Source organism: Python bivittatus, unplaced genomic scaffold, assembly GCF_059951505.1.
Source record: "Python bivittatus isolate LINGU-HERP-01145 unplaced genomic scaffold, Pbiv_v1 ctg000020_np1212, whole genome shotgun sequence".
Lineage (NCBI taxonomy): Eukaryota > Metazoa > Chordata > Lepidosauria > Squamata > Pythonidae > Python > Python bivittatus.
Window position 1 is genome coordinate 80,608,008 of NW_028277030.1, and position 12,310 is coordinate 80,620,317.

Here is a 12,310-nt window from a genome sequence, read left to right on the forward strand (position 1 = left end):
CAAAGGGCAGTGTTAAGAATGGAGTTTGGAGAATTTAGCCAATAGCTTGCCATAAATGTACAATCTGAGGTGATTGTGGTCATATTGATTCTTGATAGGCTTCTGGATGCAATTTAATGTGCTTGTTTTATGCATAAAGCCATTAATGGCTTGGTGCCTAGTTAACTCCAGGACTGCATATACCAACTAAAATTAGCTTTACTGATAAAGTGACTTAGGGAAAAACAGGTACTTGTTCCCCATTTCTGGGAAGTGAATTGTGGGGAGAGGAGGTAGAGGTAGAAGGCAATAATTTTCAAAGGCAGTGCCTGTTCTCCAGAATGGCCTTCTGGCAGAAATCAGACTAGCCCTCCTCTTTGACCATGTAGGAAAATGTTATTGATTGTCATGATTGGTTGAGGGGTCTTTTTAGTTGTTTATGTTTTAATTATATGTATTGGGAACGTTTGCACTGAAATATAAATTAATGTCATTGATTATCAAAGACTAAATGTCATTGATGTCAAGGGATATTCAGAAACATGTTGAGTTTATTCTAATGGTAAATAGTTAAAGTTTCATCTTGGCCACTAGTTGCTTGTTTAAGTATGTGTTTATTTGCCTACTGATCAAATTAGTTAATTTTTTTTCCTTTTTAAAAAATCTCTCATTATTGTATTATATACAGAAACAAAATAAAGTTATGTGAGAAAAGGTAGCTGTCCTACTATGCAGTTACTAACAATTTGGTATTTGACAAATTATCTGAATAAATTCATGGTGATGAATGCTGCATCTTTGATGTTATGTGCTTCAATTTGGATTTGATGATTTCAGTTTATTTAAGGATTTCTAGTTTAATGAACTGATAAGTTTTGACACATAATGTTTCATTCATATCAAATAAAACCTTTATTATGGTCACCAATCAGAATTCTGTGAGTTAACAAATAATTAAAAGAATTAGACAATTTCTATTCAAATGAAATCAAGACAACAAAAAATTATAACTGGGTTATTGAGACAATCAGGTATGTCTAGTTTTACAGACTTAATAACATAATTAACCCTATTCAAGGAAATAAATTTGCACTGGTCTGATAAAAATAATTAAGTATAAATCAGAATTGAGTACTTCACCAGATAGGGAGTTAGAAAGTAGGTTCTTGCATCCTTATAGAAGGTGCAGTATAGTAGGAATGAGATAGGACACAAGGACACAGTTTTACCTCTTAAAGGGTTTTTAAATATTTGCCCTCAAGAATAGCTGCTGTGAGGATGCTGAAACATGATAATACTAGTGTTCTTCACAGTATAGGGACAGTTATTTGGTTTAAGTATCTTGGCTGCCTAAAAAAAGAGGCTCGACTACTCAAGATCTGTTCCTGAATAGGGCTTCAAAATCTCTAGCATGTTGCTTGAATGCAGAATTGTTTGATCATAGCCCATCATCAGAATGATGATAACGCATTGTTGCAGTTTTACAGGGATTTTTTTTCCATACTGATGTAGAATTGTCTGCAATGAGCAAAGACATTGGACATTCTGAAAAAAACAATAACTTCAACCAGTGGAGAAAAAATAATAACTAGTGGGCAATAATAAAAATCCATGTACCTGTTTCTATTATAGTTAAACCTCCCTCCCTCCTAAGTACTTAGTACCACATTAGGTACCCATGGAGGCCACTTGAAATATAATCCTTAAGAATTTGGACCAACCCTTTCCAGAGGGGCAAAGAAGTTATATGGTCCCACCTGACTACCAAACAAAAGCTGCATGCATGCACATTTAGTCAATTAAAGCTTTCATGCTGCTGGGATGTGCTGTGCATCTCTGGTGAAGTGGAAGGATTATATAACTATCATTGATTTTTGTGAATTTTAGATTACATAGTGTGCATTGCATTTGGTAGAGCTATGAAAAACCAATTCCAAATATTTAAAGATTATGACTTGCTCTGGCCGTTTAGCCTCCAGGCATGTATTCTTGGTTGCTTTTCAAAAATTAAGCTCTTAGTTTTAGTATAGTTAATTTCAAGAGCTTCCTCAGATCAATAAGTGGCTAGGGCACTCAGAGCTCATTTTAATCCAATTGATGTCTGCAAATCTAAGTACTACATCATAAAATACAATTGCATACAATAAGGTTGCAATATGTCTGTTGGCTAGTTTTGGAAGATGATGCTCTAAATTATTTATTTTGGCCATGACAGGGATGATGTATAATCTGAAGAGGAAAGGAGCCAAAATACATCCCTGTCTACAGTGCTAAATTTTAATAACACAGTCTTTGCATAATGCTCCAGTGGATCTAGCTCTCTGATTTACAACATGGCTTAGTTGAAATCTGTAAATTGAGATCCCTCCCACCCCCTGCAATTTGCTTTGTCCTGTTCCAGACACTGCTGCCTGTGAAAAGGACTTATATCCCTCTAAAACCAATCTGTGAGCTGACCCATTTTTCTGGAATAAAAGTATATCAAACCTGGTAACATAATTCATAAAAGCAGAGTCTTTGGCCTGGCATTCTTTCCTAAGATATTCCATGGGAGGACTGCCAAAGTTTTAGGAAAAGCCAAAAATCAGTCGGAATTTCCAGTGGAGGACACTGACAGAGACAATACTTCCTGGATACCAGCAGCATGATGGAATACTCTTTCCTTGTCATTAGGATCATCTTTAAGGGGGGATGGGGGGAGGAGGTAACAATATGGGGAGTTTTGGGAAAAGCATTGAGTTACATAGCTAGACTTTTGTTTGTACATCTTTGCTAAATAGTGAAATAATTGTTCCATTCCTGCATTAGCTTGGTCTTTAGAGTCCTCATCTAATTCTTGCATTGGTTCATGGCTGGGATGGAGTACTTAATTGTGCAAGGTACTGATGTGATTTTAAGTGAATTATTACACAATTGATTAAGATTCCCTTCTTATCCCAGAATAGCATGTATTTAAACAAAGTCTTTAGAAATTAGCTGATGACACAGAATGCAGCATTTGTTTTAAAAATCCTTATTATAAAGGTTACTATTTTTTTTCTTTGATAACTGTTTGGCATTACAAAATAGGCCATATTAGCAAAGCACATTACATATGTAGATCAACATATTTATATTATTACATAATGAATATAATAGTAAAATATATTTCCTCTAAATGGACACAAAATTGTTTTTAAAAAATCCTTATCTGGAAGAAGTATTTTGGTATATTATTTATTAGGACTATGCACACTTCAAAATTATAAAAAAGTGCTTCAAATCTCACAGGAGCACAATACCTGTCTGCTGTTTGTTAAATAACTCCTCTTTGTTTGGGGCATTGGGGGACTTCTGTGCCAACCTGAAAAAGGTTACAGTTACTTTAAAAATCACATTAATGAGTAAACTCCTTAAAGCAGCTGCAGCTTTTTTGAGATTAGTGCAGAAGCTTGAATAAGATCAGCTGTTTTAGTAAATAACAAAGGTGCTATTCTTATTCAAGGTATAAAACACTTCTGAATCATTTTGAGTGCACATCCCTATAATTTAAGCATTCACAATTCAATCTTATAATGTCCTTGTTTTCTAAGAGGCTCTTGCCTGTATCAGTCATAGTACTGATTTAGAGAGTACCAAATAGGATTTAAGTCTTGCTTAATCTCCTAAATGTCATAGTGAGTTAAAAAGCAGTTTAGATGTTTCATTACACAAGAGTTCCTAAAAAACAGTATTTTTATCTGCTAGTGAAACCTACAAATCTGGGAACTACATTGAAAACTGGAATAATGTTCTCCATTATTGTTTAATGTAAAGTTTTTAGAAAAATAGTGGAAAAATCATCTTCAGATAACAGGCTAATGCAAATACTTGCAGTACTTAAAAATTACAGTAAACTTTGGTGATGTGAAATAGACTGTTGGTTTGCTTGCAGATCCTCAGATTACACCAAACTTAACGTTGCATGCAATTGTTTGCAATCCATGTTAAAACAAATTCATGATTTTAATTCACAAAATTGAGGAACTTATATTTTTTGCTTAGTCCCATTTTAGTGGTTATTGCCAGTAGCAAAATGTCTATTATAAAATATTTAAGGATTATAGTCTTACAGTTTCATTACATTTAATTTGTTAAATGGAAAGATATACCCCTGCAGTGAAGGAAGTTACATGGAAGTTAAATTCATGAAGAACATATTGTACACTTGAGAAAAAGGACTGCTGCATTGGAAGCCTTCTTGGATAAAGAACAGAATTATTTAAGAATAACATTTCATAAATAAATAAATAAATCTTCATAATGGACAAGGAAGTTAATACAGATTTTTAATGTTAGAAACATGAATATCTCTACAATAGAGGTAACAGTTAATAGGAGAGAGGGCTTGTTTATATAAAGTAGACAACCTTGTATGAGATACACCATCTTTTCAGGAAATTAAACAACATGTTGTTGGTACTCTCAATATGTATTATGCACTTTCAAATAACTTCTCTCTCTAGGAACTGGGAGAAGGGTTATTAGTTCATACTCAATTACTGCATTTGTCACATCACTACATGTTTTTTTTTTTGTAAATTAGACCCTGTGGGTTCTGCCTGGATTTGATCTACAGCTCCTTCTTCAGAGGGGGAAACTTACAACCTATATATTAATATATTGGGAGAGTGAGCAAAGAGATGAGGCCTTAGGATAAAAGATAAGAAATTGAACCTTGAATATATTAAATGAAGAGGATAAAGAGGAGGCAGCGGCAGTGGCTGCAGCAAAGTTGGAATATCTAGAGAAGCAGTTGGATAGAGGCAAAAGTTATAGGTACAAAAATAGAGCTGGATATCATCAGTATATGGGTAATACTGAAATCCATGGGGAAGTGTTGAAATTGCTTACTGATAAGATATATATAGAGAAAGCAAAGGGCAAGTGAGTAAAAAAACTTGGAAAAGAGCCAGTTAAGCCAGATTCACATAAGACATCAAGGAAATAAAGTGGGAAAAATATTAACTGTAAGAAGGAGTAGAGGATGAATGAATTAATCAGAAGGCTACTTTGTTCACCTGTAGACACGTCAAGCATGCTAAATGAAGATGGTGGGGAATAGGCAGGCAAAATTGGGAACTGACAAAATTTGGAAAGTCAGACATCACTATCAACAGGGGGGGGTTGAATGGGAGAGTAAGAGACACAAAAGAGAGTGGCACAATTACAGAGATGAAGCTATGATTCATTGAGGGCAAATAACATAGTGTGTATACAGTTATAGTTCAATCTCATATGCAGGTTCTCCAGGATCATTAACAATTAATAGACTTTTCCATATGGGAAGAGCCAGAGAGCAATCACATCCGAGCAGTCTTGTTATACTATACATACTATACATTATTAAGAATAGTTATATGAATTAATGTTTGGACTAAAAACCTGGTGGATTTGCTTTCCTCTTACCACCTTATTTTTTTAAAAAACATGTTTTTGTGTTTGTCATCTGTCTTGTTGGTACTGTGCAGATGGAAGAGATATTTGTAGCTTTGAAAATAGGAGCATGTAATTGGGAGAGAAAGTTGCTTATACAATATGATGTGTTTTAGAAGAGTTAATCCAGGAGCATTTGGATTGTTATATATTGACCTCTTAATGATAAATGATTGACAAGACACATCTAATTTCAGTTAGGTGTTTCTAATTTATATTACAATAGCATGTCTAAATCAAATATAATAGAAAACACTCAAGGTTTTTTATAATTGTTTGTTATTATTTTCTCATTTAGACATTGCAAATGGCTCTAGTGCAGGAGGATACCGTCCACCTCCCAGAACAAAAGAAGTAGTCATTAATGGACAGACAGTGAAATTAAAATATTGTTTCACCTGCAAGATTTTCCGTCCACCCCGTGCCTCACATTGCAGCCTTTGTGATAACTGTGTTGGTGAGTAAAAAATAAACCCATACCAGTCTAGATAGCTGTGGCAGAGAATTGATACATTGCTGGTCATTATATTCATTGGGTATTTCTCGTGATGTAAGTACAGCTTTTCTGTTTTGTCAGACTGGCACATCCAAAGGTAAACTCTCAGTCTACTACACTTCTCTGTTTGTGCATCCCAGATTCTAACATGTAACTTCAGATTCGCTATTTGATCACCTCAAGCTTCCTTTCAGCTTGAAATGCAACTGCTGCTCTTTGGATTGATTCAGAATAAAATACCATGTCAAAACTTAAAATGTAAGAAATGTGTTAGTAACCTGGGACATATATTTTGCTAAACATAATGTACATTCCAATAAAACAGTATTTGCTTCAATGTGGAAGGTAACAGAGAAGGCATAATGCTTAATTATATAACTCAAAACATGGGTTTTTTTGACATGATAATGGCTTTGTGTTCCTATGATTAAAAAGGGTATGTGTCTGTACACACTCTTGGGTAAAAAAAATGGAAAAAAAAAACTGGTTGATTCCAAGTTACTTCATGTACATATCCAAAAATGCTGAAGTGGTTTGCCATTGCTTTCTTCTGGGACTTTTTTTTTTTAACTTCCCAGTCTAGCCAACAACCCTGGGTACTTGTCTATTCAAATATTAAGCAGACCTGACTGTTCAGCTTCCAAGCCTAAAAAAAGTTGGCCAGGTGATGCCACCTCCTGTAGGGGTACCTTAAGGCCCTGAACTCTGTAGCTGCCTTTTTGTAGATAATTGGTACAAAAATAGAGATACATATGAATTCATGAACAATTGTATGTGGAAATTCATTTGAGGGGCAAAAATATAAATCCAGAATGATCAAGGTGAGTAGAATTAATTGCTTTTGCTACCATTATGTTTAATGCAAGGCAGGTATTCTGCCAACCAAGGCTGGTGCTTTCCATTAGTCCTAGCCAGAAAGTCCAGTGATGACGGATTATTCCAACTTGGAAGGCACCAAATTGTCTTTTTCTGATCTAGTTGCTAAAATAGGAGTTTAATTTATATTTCTAGATTTTCTGTGTTTTAGTAATAAAAGTGGAAAAAATGTAAGCACAATTGACATACAGATTGGCTATATAGTCTTAAATAGTCTTATTTCTTAGTACTGTGAAGTTTCTAAGACTTTTTCATACAATATACTAAGATATACAATATACTGGCTTGGTCAAAGCTGCCTATTCAGATATGTTAGTATGACTAGGTAAATGGAGATTTTTTTTGTCTACTAAACAATAAAAAGCAGTGTATTAATTGGTATAATGGGTGATCATGGAAGCAGGGATGGTTTACAAGGATAGGAAAGTATGGAGAGATACAGCAAATGGTGTTAGTGTAAATGAAAGTTATATTTCTTATCCTTTGTTATCTCAAAGCCTTTAATTTCTTCTGCTTACTGTTACTTATTCTTCTCTGCTTTGCATAACATTGCTTACTTCAGGCAGAAATAGTGTGATGGGTATGTACATTAAGTAAGTGTACAGTATTTGTTTTGTCCATCTAAAAGAAATAAACCAGGCCTATTAAGAACACTCTCCCATAAATGATGGCTTCATTATTTGGTTTTTGATGAATGGATGAAGCCAGAGCCTACAGTTAGCACATCATTTTTGGTAGAATGCTCCATGTAAATATATCCAGTACTAAGCCAGCCTTGATGTGGCATAGAAAGTGACTCCATTTTTCTCTACATCCCTCGAAAATAATTAACTAAGATTGATTATTCCAATTTTCATATACAGTTGCATTTTGTAAGTGTTTCAAATACAAAAAGGCACAGAATACTAAAGTCATACAAATAGGAATAAAAAACATATAAATGAAGAATGACCCCCAAATGGATGCAGTCATACATTAAAATCATAGGGCTTCAGAAAGAACCACAAGAAGGCATACTACCAATAGGCACAGATGTGAATCATCTTCATTGAATTGGCCAGGCTGTTGGTGTTCTACACAAAAGTCCTTGTGTCTTCTGTGGCAGAATATTCTCTAAATGGTTTTAAAGAATTTTTGTAAACAAAAGCCAGCTCTGTTCATCTACTCATCCAGTTAGAAGATTAGCCTAACTCCGCCTTCTAGATAGAGTTTTCAGAAAAAGGCTGTTTGTTTATTTATTAAATTTATATAGCCGCCCATCTCACCCATGGGATCCTCTGGCCTGATGAAAGGCCTTCTGGAAGGCCAATAGGGTTAGGGCCAATCTCACCTTGGCGAGGGTAATGTTGTTCCAAAGGGCAGGCGTCACTGCAAAAAAGGCTCTCCTCCTGGGTCCTGACAAATGAAACTCCTTGGCCGTTCCCAACCTTTAACCATCTAGCTAGGAGTATTCTGCTTTAACTAATACGACAGCTGCAGAATCAGCTCAAGGTGTTTCATTATTAAAAATGTCTACATTGCAAGAACTAAGAAACATGTTCCCAAGTTCCTTAGCAATACTATAGGAAATCTGGAGCAAAGCTGTTGGATTTGAGCAGTTGGCTAACATCTTAATAAAAAATTATCATTTTAATAAAGTTTAATTTGCTTATTTAAAATATTTATAGACCATTTCTCCAAATATTTAGTGTATTGTACAGGATGAAAATAATATAACAAAACAACAAACAGTAGTTATTGGAAACAGAATTTACTCAACCAAACAAATGCTTGCTAAAATCTGAAGGTGAAGTAAAAAACACTAGAGACAGACAGAAAGTTATTTCAAAGCTTATACAGTATAAGCACAGTAAGATCATTGCACATTCGAACCTACATTTATAGAACTACAACCATGAGATAAACATAAGATGTAACAAATCATGCCACACATTTATGAGAAACTTACATAATAAAGGATGTGCTGTGAGGGACTTAAGAAATCTATTTTTTTCCTAATTGAATTCCTTTTTCTTCTACGTTCTCTTTCAGAACGGTTTGATCATCATTGTCCCTGGGTAGGCAACTGTGTGGGGAAAAGAAACTACAGATTTTTTTATATGTTTATTTTATCTCTGTCATTTCTGACAGTTTTTATATTTGCATTCGTTATTACCCACATCATCCATCGTAAGTATGCTAGTAAAATCAGATTATGTATGTAGTCATTTCCTTGAGAATTAAATTTTAACTTTAATCTTGATCACTTGGGATATCACTCCCTGATAGGAACCCCCAATGTTATTCTTTTTGGCCTTCAACAGGATTTCCAGCTGTAAAAGCTTGCTTGTTAATTCAGAACCTTGTCAATTCTTTGTCAAATGCTTTTTTTAAATTATTATTATTATTATCATCATGTGTAGCCTTTTTGTAGAACAGTTTATTTATAAGTTAGGTTATATAAAAGAAGATTTGGCTATTATTGCCAGTTTTCCTGCAGGCTCTTTTCACTGGGTTGTAGACTTTCAGTAGAAATTCAGGTCCCTGACACCTCAGAGGAGCGATCTTAAAGATCTTAACACATTCTAGTTCAAGTATATAGTTAAGCAAGTAAACAGCCAGTATGGTGTAGTGGCTAGAGTATTGGACTGGAAGTGAAGAGACTCAGCTTTAGGTTCCCACTTGATCATGGAGGTTATTGGGTGATCTTTTACCAAGCATAATCATTCAACCCAATCTATTTCACAGAACTGTTGTGAAGACAAAATAGGGGCTGCTCAATGTATACTGCTTGAGCATTTAAAGATAATAAATAAATAAATAAATAACACAAGTACTGACCTATTTGAAAATCATACAATATACTTATCTTACTAGAGGTAGAAGCAAGTAGAGTTTTGTTTGATGTTAGCATAATAGCTGATGTGATTTGCTTGTTTGGTAACATGAACTGATTTGATACTCTATTTTGGGAGCTGTAGGCAGTGCTACCATAAAGGGAAGAGGAGATATATGGTTGAATCTAGCCTCTCATTTCCCAAAATGCTGTCCTGAACAGTTCTTCAAAGGGCCCTCGACTCAGGAATGGCCAAGAGTCTTTTTTATTTCAGCAGAATACAAATCTAATGAATAAATAATACACTTGGGTCTTTGCATTAAACTGAAATCAATTGCTGGTTGCTCATATCTCCTAGTAGTATCTGCAAAGGAATTTGTAGAAAGCTCGGAATTTGGGTCAAACCGTAGTTAAAGATCTCCTGATCCAGCCAAAACATTTTTGTGTGTGTCAGAGAGAAAATAAATCACTAAGCACATTTTTATGGAAAAAAATGATCTTGAAATATTTTGTTTCCATATTAGGATGGAAAAAAGAGAGAAATCATGAATCTTATTTATATGTAACTAATGTCTGCAGACATTAATCTGGTGTTACTGAGAAACTATCCTGCATATACAATTCTGATTTTACTTTCTCTATTTTTTATTGAATAGTTTCATCAACATTTTAAGGCTTGGTTAAACAAATTATGTGTTGTAATTATTTGAAAATACAATTGTATGTTGGGTTTTGAGATACTTTCATTTATGCTTGTAGTTTCACTTCATTTGACATGTATTATCTTTACAGGAACTCAGAAAACAGGATTTTTAACTGCACTTAAAGACAGTCCTGCAAGATATCCTTTCACTGAAATACATTTACTCCACGCTATGTTGGAATAATTTTTAAAGAATATTTAGATATATTTTGGTTTGTTTTCTGCTGTTAGATAATGGTTTTTTTTAAATTAATGGATATGAAATCATTAAATTAAAACTGTATCTCCCTTCTGTGAGTTTATATGTAAACATATACAACAGCTTTACATGCAATATATGATGGCTTTCCCCAATGAGTTGCTATTTAAAGCAGTGGCACCTCAATTCCCCAAATCCCTAACTAGTATGACCAGTCTCTGCTGGCTCAGAATTATGCGAGCTGAAGTCCAGCACATCAGGAAGGCATCAGCTTGGGAAAAGCTGACCTATGAACTTTAATGACCAAAATATTTTGTGTTACAGTTTTAAACAGAGACAATGAAATGAGTTTTCAGCTTGTAGTTTCAGACTTATCCCTCAGCTTATGTAAGAATATCATAGATCACACATGAGAAAGGTTCTTTGTAGAGTAAAAATTCCTCACATAATTTGTGTTACGTACTAAAGTATCCAAAAGGAAACCTGATATAATACTTATAGATATTCTCAAAGAACGTACCAGCAAACCAGGAATAAAAAAGAAGAGAACCTCCTAAGAAGTAATGCCTATGCAATACTTTCTGACAGGGTTTACCTGACAATTGCTGTTTTCCCCCTACCCCAGTCAGTTCTGATAGGGTTGATTCTGCTACTCTGTTGGAATAGTGAAGATCAGTATGGAAAATGTATGTCATGCATAGATTTTCATTTTGGACCCTTGAAGCCCTGTGAATTCAGGAGAAATCCCATAGGCACACAAGCCACTTTCTTACAATGTGTACATTTTTTTAGCAATACATACGTTTGGGAACGCTAAGATAACAGATCTCCACAAAACAGCAAGCATCTAGGGCTACAGATCTTAATGGGAGATAGGAAGGTAGCAAACAAAAGTTTTTCAGCCACAACATGGCTAAAACATTACTTCATTAAGCACAAATTCTGAAGCATAAACATGTAAAGGGCCTCTGTTCAAACACTGTTTGTAAATAATGTAGTAGCCTCCAATTAAAAGAATCACAGTTTTTTCTAATTATGTATTAAGCTTTTCAATTCCTTGAAAATGAAATAGCTTTTCATATGTTCTGAACAAAAAGGTTATTGATGCCAAATTTGTTGATTATTTTACAGGAACAATTAGCGATTCATTCATAATTTGCATTTAGGGGCTAGCAACTTAAGAAGGGGGAAGGGAGAGAGAGAGCGTGCCTGGTAGAAGAAATCTCTCCAATGTGTTGTGTTACACAATGTAGTGATTTCTTTCACTATTTCTCTCTCTCTCCCTTTCTCTTTTTCTCTGTTTTTAGATAGATAGATAGATAGATAGATAGATAGATAGATAGATAGATAGATAGATAGATAGATAGATAGATAATTCCATCACTAATAATAGGGACTTGCTTATACCTTGCATAAGCAGAAAGATACACACAGTATTGGAAGAAATGATCCTGATTTCTATCACTTGTGCTTCTCCTCAACTCTTCAGAGTTGTATCAAAGGTAATTTTGGAGGATCTTTGATTCTAGAGAATAATTTGGGGAGGATTTAGCAGGAAGCTAGAGTATTTTATTTTGCATATAGTTTGTAGGATTGAGCCATATATTTTCAAATAATTAATGCTCAGCACATAAACTAAAATATATTTCTGAAGTTTAATAAACTTACTAGAATTCACAGTTTTGAAATGTTATTTGCACATTTCATTAAGTTTATTGCAACAAAATTATAATTGAGGAAAGAATAGCACTCCATGCTCACTAAAAGCAGAATTATATTAGAAATGTT

At 34.3% G+C, this 12,310-nt stretch overlaps 1 protein-coding gene across 2 annotated transcripts in view; it reads left to right on the forward strand.

Moving 5' to 3' along the window:
• ZDHHC14 (zDHHC palmitoyltransferase 14) overlaps positions 1–12,310 on the forward strand; it is a 61,427-nt gene that overhangs the window by 29,532 nt on the left and 19,585 nt on the right. For both annotated transcript variants that reach the window (XM_088142494.1, XM_088142486.1), the window contains exons 3-5: positions 5,732–5,890; positions 8,837–8,974; positions 10,413–10,461. In XM_088142494.1, coding sequence (XP_087998620.1) covers positions 5,732–5,890; positions 8,837–8,974; positions 10,413–10,461 — 346 coding nt within the window. The remainder of the gene's footprint in view (positions 1–5,731; positions 5,891–8,836; positions 8,975–10,412; positions 10,462–12,310) is intronic.